The 8,756-nt window shown below is 27.4% G+C and overlaps 1 protein-coding gene across 1 annotated transcript; it reads right to left on the reverse strand.

Annotated features, from left to right (window-relative positions):
• Window positions 1–7,767: 7,767 nt before the first annotated feature.
• On the reverse strand, window positions 7,768–8,441 carry LOC149513541 (leucine aminopeptidase-like). Its single transcript, XM_089748208.1, has 2 exons — window positions 8,302–8,441; window positions 7,768–8,214 (listed from the first exon to the last, which is right to left on the reverse strand). Exons 1-2 carry the CDS (start codon window positions 8,431–8,433, stop codon window positions 7,888–7,890), a joined length of 459 nt encoding a protein of 152 aa, XP_089604334.1. The 5' UTR covers window positions 8,434–8,441; the 3' UTR covers window positions 7,768–7,887.
• Between the last annotated feature and the right edge of the window lie 315 nt (window positions 8,442–8,756).

Genomic DNA, 8,756 nt, shown 5'->3' on the forward strand with positions numbered 1-8,756 from the left:
TTCTCTAGGTTTTGTAAAGACAAACGATTAGGGGCCAAATCCATGATATGTCAATATTGACTGATAAAATCATGGGCCATGTCACTCCAAGAACAGATGCGATTTCTGTCTAATTGGATATACCACTTAACAGCAGAACCAGTAAACTATTTGAAAAAACATGCATTAGTAGCTTTTCATCATGAGCATGGGCTACTATCTTTCGGTAATACATGGCAATATGAGTTTTTTGGCACTTTGTTCCATCATATTTTTTAAATTTTGGTACTTTGAACTTAAGAGGAATGACCACATCAAGGACTAAGCAAAGCCCAGCAGCATCGACTGAACCATAGAAACCAATTCCTTTCATAGCCCGTAGCCTTTGTTTTAGCATACTAATTTTGAAATTTTTTTGAGCTTTCACTTTTATCTTTTCCTTTCAGTTCATCCAGATCGGGGATTTGAATTGGTTCAATTGCCTTTTCAGTAAAGACAGGATTCACATAGTTATGGTAATGCCCTGGATTAGAAGCTGATGGCATTCCAGGATATGTAGGATATGTGTAGTGTTGTGGTGGAACCTCTTGTATAGATTAGGCTTGAGGTCGACCAAAACCAGGTAGTTATAAGGGGTCAGTCACTACTTGCAATATAGGACTTTGTTGGCTTGTGTTCTCTTCTACTCCTTTTCCCTTATTTAATTTGTTGAGAGCATCCAAAATTTTACTTAACTCATTCTCAATCTTTTCCTGAGCTTTTTCCAATTTTTCAAATCTGTGAGAGTTTTCCTGCTCCATTTGTCTGGCTTTGGCTTTTGTGTTATATTGATGGGTTAGGTTGCTTAGTGGGGCTATCCTTGAACCTATAGCACCATAATTATGATTAGAAATGCTATACTATGCTTCATGTATGATACGTTGATGAATGAAATGTACATTTTTATGGATGAAATCTAATATGAAATGGATGCAAATAATAATGTTAAAACATGATCATGCGGATGCATAAAATCAGACAAACAACATGGTTAGTTTCATAGATGAAATGAAAGTGATGCCGATGCATAATGTTACATATGATAATGAAAATGATGCACAAAATCAAACAATAAAAATGATTAGATAAACATTCTTCTTGTGTCATAGTTTCTATCATTGGGTAAAAAGGGCTCTATCTTAAGTTTAGGCACTTCTAAGGTTCAACATATGTGGTTCAAGGTTAAAGTCTAAAGGTTTCCAAATTGCTCCTTACATCATTGTCCATCACAGACTAGTAAGGCACCCTAATCCTCACCCATTACAGGCTACAAGCGGAAAAGGTTCAATTTGAATGGGAGTGTTTCGTTAGCCACTGCGGAGGCATTAAACCTTACGAAAGCAATAGGTACTTTACTCCCTCCTAGAGGGACGGAGCTCGAGTATAGAGCTCATGTTATGCATATGCATATAAATGACATAATTAATAAAGTAAATAAACATGAATGAATAAAAAATCTGTGCAAAAGGTTCAATTTTATTAGGCTTTTGGATAACACAAATTTATTTACTGGCCTAACTCTCGGACTTTCCCAACGGAGTCGCCAAGCAGTCATAACGTCTTGATTCGGGGATCTATCCTAGACATTGACTTAAGGGAGTCACCACCAATCTTTTTTATCTAGGTGCGACTGGTCACCTAAGGAATCTATCTTTTCAGGGAACACCTAAGTTTAAGGGTCCCTAAAAGAATAGGTTCGGGTCTACTAACCAAAACAGGGTTCGGGAGTTCAGTTATGTGTAAGGAAGGTTGTAGCACCCTCACAATGCCCATCAAAAAATGGTACCAGCTTAATTTTGTGTTATCCAATAAGTCTTAAAAATTTACCGAGTAATTAGTTATTAGAAATTATTCTCAATTGACTCTAATACTTTTAGCAAAAAATTGAGAAAATCCTATTACCTCAAGAGTATGCAAGAAAACTATTGTTTCACTTGCAGAGGCTCCATCGTCGGATTATTTAACATTAAAGAAAATCCAAAGAAATAAAAAAGAAAAAGAAAAATGATCACTTTTGTACAAGAAAAATTGATACTTTCAACTTTTCCTCAAAAGAAAAAACTTTTTTTTTTTTGAAAATTTATTCTTAAAGAAAATTGATACTTTCAACTTTTCCTCAAAACCTTTTTGAAAATTTATTTTTAAGAAAAATTGATACTTTCAACTTTTCCCCAAAAATATTTTTTTGAAACTTTAGTTTCGAGGAAAATTGATAGTTTCAACTTTTCCTAAAAAAAAAACCTTTTTTGAAAATTTATTTTTAAGGAAAATTGATACTTTTAACTTTTCCTCAAAAAACCTTTTTTGAAATTTTATTTTTAAGGAAAATTGATACTTTCAACTTTTTCCTAAAACTATTTTTTGGAAACTTTAATTTCGAAGAAAATTGATACTTTCAACTTTTCCCCAAAAATATTTTTTTTTTGAATTTTATTTAAAGAAAATAAAATAATAAAATAAAAATAAAAATAAAAATAAAGAAAAGTAAAATAAAGATAAAAATAAAATAAAGATAAAAATAAAAGAATATTAAACAATTCTAATCTACTACTAATAATAATAATAAATAAATAAATAACGAAAAAAAAACTGGGAACGGCTTGGCTTGAGGAAGAAAAACAGCTCGGAGACTCAGCTCGGGATTCTAACACACCAAAACCCTTTTTTAGCTTCAGTTTCTTCTCTGTGTCTGTGTTTCTCTATGTGTTTTTTTCTGTTCTTTCAGCACCTATTTATAGGGATTGATTAGAAGAGTTTCTGATCAATCCTAACTCTTTCTGAGATTTGGATTCAATCTTTGAATCCAATCCCAACTCTGCCAATTCTCAAATCACAGCCGAATTCATTCCAATTTTTTTATCCTAATCTTAACTGAAAATTAATCAAAATAAAAAGATAAAAATATTAATAGATAATAAAAAAATAATTAGATAAATAAAAGAAATAGATAAATAATAATAAATAATAAAAGCAGATAAATAATAAAAATATTAATAGATAAAAAAAATAAAATATCTATATTAAATAATGAAAATAAAAATAAAAACCTATTGGGGCCAGCTAATTGGATCATAAATCGAGTTCAATGGGCTTAGACTCAAATCTTATTGGACCAAGCCCAATGAGTTTGGATCCGGACTAAATAAGGTGTCTACAATATTCTTTAACTAATCAAACATATTAATACTAATTCATCCTCTATTTTATTATAATAACCAAATTTCATATTACATATTATATTCTATTCCTTCTATTTTTTATTTTTACAAAGTACCAATTTCTTTCCTCCTTTATTTCATTCCGTAAACCAAACGTACTGTGAATTCTTAGATTTTTAACAAGATATGAACTAGACTGATATTTAAAATTATATGCATACCAATTGTGATGTTCACAATAAAAACATTCGTTTTTGGATTTGGTTTTTTATGTTTAAATTTTTGCTACTTATTATGTCTGTACGTGTTAATGTTTGTGTGACAAATATTGTCAAATTGCTACAATTTAAATGATTAATTTAAGCTAATTAAATGAACATATGTACAATTATTGGTCAATTTTATAAAATTGCCCTTTAAAAGCATAACAAATCTTTTAAAAAAAATTCTAAATTCACCAATAACATACATTTTTAAGTTTTGAATAAATTTTAAATAATTAACTTAATTAGATGAGTATCTAAACAATAATTTTTGATAATGTACGGCCTTTCTTTAAGGTGCCACATGGCATTCATCCCTTGTTATTTTTTTATTTAATAATTTTTTATATTTAATAAATATTTTTATTTATTTATTTTTTTTGTGTGTGGACCCATAATCTAGAAAGCTTGATTGGCGATGCCTCCAGTCTTATGGCAGGTAATTCCGACCCAATTTCAATGGCTGTCTCCAACCCACAAAGTTTAGGTGTCGCCGTCAACTCTATCTTTCCATTTTAGATCATTTCATTTTCTATCAAACATGAACATCAAGTAGAAAAATACAACTTTGCCATCGGCGGACCTTTTACGTTTAAATTAATTTCATTGAATGTTTTTATAAAAAATTGCATCATAAAAAACTTTTAAATACTCCCATAAATATTGATTATTTATTTTTTATTTTTATAATAAAAAAATTTCTAGTTAAGTCCATGCTTATTACATGATATATCAATCAAAATTTTAACCTCAATAAATGAGTTTATAAGATTACTACATATCACTATGTCATAATTAAAATAATTAAGTACATAGACAAATTAATGAATTAAAAATTATCTAATACAAATTTTTTTAATTTTATAAAGAAAATTAAAAAATTGATATATATTTTATAATAATATATTTATAAAAATTAATAAATTTTTAAAAACTCTGTCATCTATATATATAAAATTGTAATTCAATCATTAATAATGATACTAACCCTATAAATCATAAATCAATAGTCAAGTCAATTTATAAAATAAAAATTCTAAAATATATATAACTTTTTATTCATTTAATTTGGTTTAAGCCTATCTTTTTATTCAATATGGAGTCTTATCCAATTCTTTTGACCTCTCATTTTTAACGTATTCATGGTACTAATTAAATTATATGTTAGAGGATATGCAAGAGTCAGTCAATACTGAATAGGAAAGACTTAAATGAATTAAATAAAATTCTGTAAGTAAAGTTTTAAATCATACACATTTTAATCTTTGTCTTTAAAATTTAAAATTTTTTAATTTCATTCAAATAAAAAATTAAATTTTTATCAAATTTGGATAAAATTGATATCTCTAGTGTAACGAAAATGTTTTAGGATTCACTTGAATGGATGATAATTTTAACTTTTGTGAGATTAAAAATAGCGATTATATTGGATATTGTATCAATGAGATTTAAAATTAATTGTCAAGATATTTGATTCCATACAAACAAGCGACGGAAGTGAGGTAAATTATAATGAGAAGAGAAATCAACATTAAATTTGTATGTAATAAAAATTTTAAATTATTTAATTTTATAAAATTAATAAATAATTTAAAAATCAATAAATTATTTTTATGTCCAATAATAATTTTTTATAAATAATTAAAAACTAATAAAAATAATAATTTCTCCAATGATAATTTTTTCTTTAATTTTTTATTGATGATCTAGTTATCTATTTTTAATTAAAATAATAATATAATATAATAGTAATTTTTTTTAGTTAATTAATTTTTTATGTAATAATAAAATTTATAAAATAATAATTATTAGTTCATAATATAATTATAATTTTATTTATTTATAAGTTTATTATATAATAAAAAATTTTCATTATATTAAATGAAAAAATTATTTCATAATTTATTAATTAAAAAATAGAAAAGGGCAAAAATGTAAAAAGTGTCCAAAAGTATGGTGTGGTGGAGCCACTGAAACATAATCATACCGTGCCTTCATTGTCCAACAACAAACACATTGCAAAATTATAATTTTATAATAATATTGGTTAGAAATTTATAAATTATAACAATAATATGATTTACAATTGATTTTATGACATAAAATTATTATCAATTTCAACAAATGCAAAATGATACATAAAATTGCTGCTAATGGAAAACCAAAACAAAGTGCAACCTTATCATTACAATTTATTGAGTTGTAATTTAGGTAACAAAATTTATCTTTAGGTAATTTATTGAGTTGTAATTTATTGAGTTGTAGATTAGCTAACAAAATTTAGGTAATTAATCTTAATGCTATTCAATGTAAATCCAATATAAATTATCTTTAACATCTATGATCTGTTGGGACTTTGAATTAAAAACCTCCTTTCATCATAAATTTTTTGTTAAAATAAATCGATATTGATTTAGTCAATGGATTAAAATTTTAAGGGGAGAAACGTGAAAACATTACAAATATGTTATTTTTAATGTGTTTGATAAGAAAATCTGCAAAATAGATAAAATATATATTTTTTCATTTATTATTTGATAAATTTAATATGTAAGCTAAATAGAGATAACATAAAGTGAAAAAGTTAAAAGTTGAATTTATTTCAAATAAGATTCGAAGCTTTGATTCTTATAATATTTTATTTAATATGTTCGAACTAAGTTATTTGATAACTAAATTGAAATTATAACTTTAAAATCCATATCGAAGTTTAAAATAAAAATAAATGGATTGAAAATTTTTAATCAAACTATTAATTTTAACACTAAAATAAATGTTATGATTGAAATTTACATCACTCGCAACGTAGCTGCCCTAGCCTAGTTAACCGTCTTTCTCCTTCACAGCATATAAACAAAATGAAAGAAAGGAAAAGAAAAGAAAAAGTAGAAACATTTCAATCCGACACCAATATCAATTGCAAGAAGACTTCAGAAGTCATTATTCATCCAAAAAAGAAGTAGATCAAGCATACTTCAAAAAACAACATCAATCAATTTAAAGATTACAATAGTTTAAACCAAAAACACTTAACCACAATACATTTAATTCATGATTTCAAGACCCCTAGGAATTGCACACAGCCTGATCTTTAGAAGAAATACGAGCCCAAAGTGAGTTGCTAATTTTTAATTTAACTATCTTCTTGATGGCACTAAAAATGGCATAAATTGAAAGATTTTATTATATATTAATGTGTAAAATTTAAAAAAATTTTAAGCAAAAGTGATATATTTTTTACATATAAATTTTTACAAAAGCTTTTAATATAATTTTTATCATTAAATAAATATTAATCAAATTTAAATTATAAATAATATTTTCAATAATTATTGTATATTCTAGAATGCATGCCTGCACTACGTTGCAAAAATAAGAAGAATGATATTTTTAAAAAATATTAATATATTAAAAATAAACAAAATAACAAATATTGATTTATCTTTTTTCTTGTCTAATATGCCTTCAATGGTTTTTTGTCTACAATGTCCATGCATCTAAGAGAAATTTAGCATGCAAATATCAATAATAAATATTCATCAATGGCCAATATCATCATCAACCAATGTAAGATATCAACCGGCAAAACTATTAAAAAGGAAATCGAAATCAAAATTTCCAAAATACCTTCAAGGTGAACTATTTCATCCTTGCTTGGAAAACATTTGCAGTAGATTAAGCAACGAATTCTACTATCAAAGATAACCTAACAATCTCCTGCATCAAAAACAGATTCATACTTTGAGAAATTCCATTTGAGGAATTCCAATACATTGACAATCTATTAAAAAACTTTGTATTGATAGATATAATAAAGTTAAAAGTCTTATTATAACAAATAAAATATTTTAAATTTCTCACACGTTTTCAATGATTGATTAAAATAAAAAGGATAAGATAACTGGGTAACATTTTGAACATATGTGTAAATGCTTGAGTATATGCTATCTGATATACAGCAGGTAAAGTCTCTTCAAACTACATAGGTTTGGTTAATATCAATCACGCTGTGCTACTTAGCTCTTCTCAAACCATATCTTCATTGAGCTAAGAAAGAACAGATCCTTTTACACAGTTTTTTATCCAGGTTCTTTCCAGTTTTCCCCCTCTATTGACATGGTATCCTCCATCAAGTCACCATGGAGGCAATTGCTAGCGTTCTCTTTACATCTCCAACCACTTTAAACATGTTTCTTCTTATTTTGGTCCTCAATGGGTGCAACCTGCACCTTTTCCCTAATGTGCTAGGTCCTAATCTAATTTTCCTTGTAAGCCCACATTACACATCTAGCATAGAAATTTCATTTCAACCACACTTATTACAATTTTATCTTTACATGTATGGATCTAAGGAAGGTAGAACATAGCAAATCAAGTAATTTTAAAACTGGAAGTTCAAGAAAGTATTATAAAATCAAGTAATCTTGTAAAGCATAAGAAATGAAGCTTTAAGAGAGAAGCAACACCACCTTGGAAGCCTCTACAACTTTAGGCAGGTTCTCTAAGTAGAGCTCCCATTCCTGCCCTTGCCAATTAGCAACTCCCAAGTTTGAATTCATTTGCCAATGACACAATTTGGTGTACAGATTGGATATTAGTTCATATGCATCTGGTGGGATACCAGTCCCCTTGGTACACAACACTATGTCTATTTCTTTCTCTATGCCAGGGACATATGGCTTCAAGAAGTCAAGAAATGTCTCTGCGTCAATTGATTTGAACTTGAAGGTGGCAATATATTTCTTGATAAATTCATCAAAAGCTGGTCTTCCAATCTAAGCATTCCAGAAAAAACACATAATGATGTACTAATATTATTTACAAACAACATGAAAACTTTAAAGAAAAAACATTCAACATACCTGACGTTCAATGCGCCATAGGAACTGAAAACGCTTCTCATAAGGAACTTCAGAATAAACAGCGTCTGGATGAACTCTTTCCTGATTGGTTTTGAGCTTTGTGAATTCCAGGTTGTCCTTGAATCTCTTCATTACCTCATTTAAGCCCCTCCAACAATAGTACAGTTCTGTCTTCACCCTACACAGCCTCAGCAATTGTCCTCTCTGCATATGTTGTAAATCCCTATGACCACAAAGAAAAACCAGGTGAAATCAAATTTACCTAACTTGAAAAGATAAAAATATGTCACAGACAAGAACAATCCCGGCTTAATGAACCATAAACCATTCTATTGATCAATGAAACACAAATCATTATATTTGTCCATTATAATTGTAACTTCAAACATTACAAATAAACTTGAGCAAGAAATAATACTTTAATTAGATGAGATATCAATATTTTATTAAAAATA

This window comes from Durio zibethinus, chromosome 19, assembly GCF_047325235.1.
Source record: "Durio zibethinus cultivar Kanyao isolate XHJ-2024 chromosome 19, ASM4732523v1, whole genome shotgun sequence".
In the NCBI taxonomy this organism is placed as follows: domain Eukaryota; kingdom Viridiplantae; phylum Streptophyta; class Magnoliopsida; order Malvales; family Malvaceae; genus Durio; species Durio zibethinus.

What these genes read in the sequence shown, in the direction of transcription:
- LOC149513541 (XM_089748208.1), bottom strand. Translation starts at nt 8,433, where the DNA reads ATGAAGAGATTCAAGGACAACCTGGAATTCACAAAGCTCAAAACCAAT. An exon ending in TATGGCGCATTGAACGTCAG is followed by an intron (nt 8,215 to 8,301) that starts GTATGTTGAATG and finishes TGGAATGCTTAG; the next exon opens with ATTGGAAGACCAGCTTTTGA.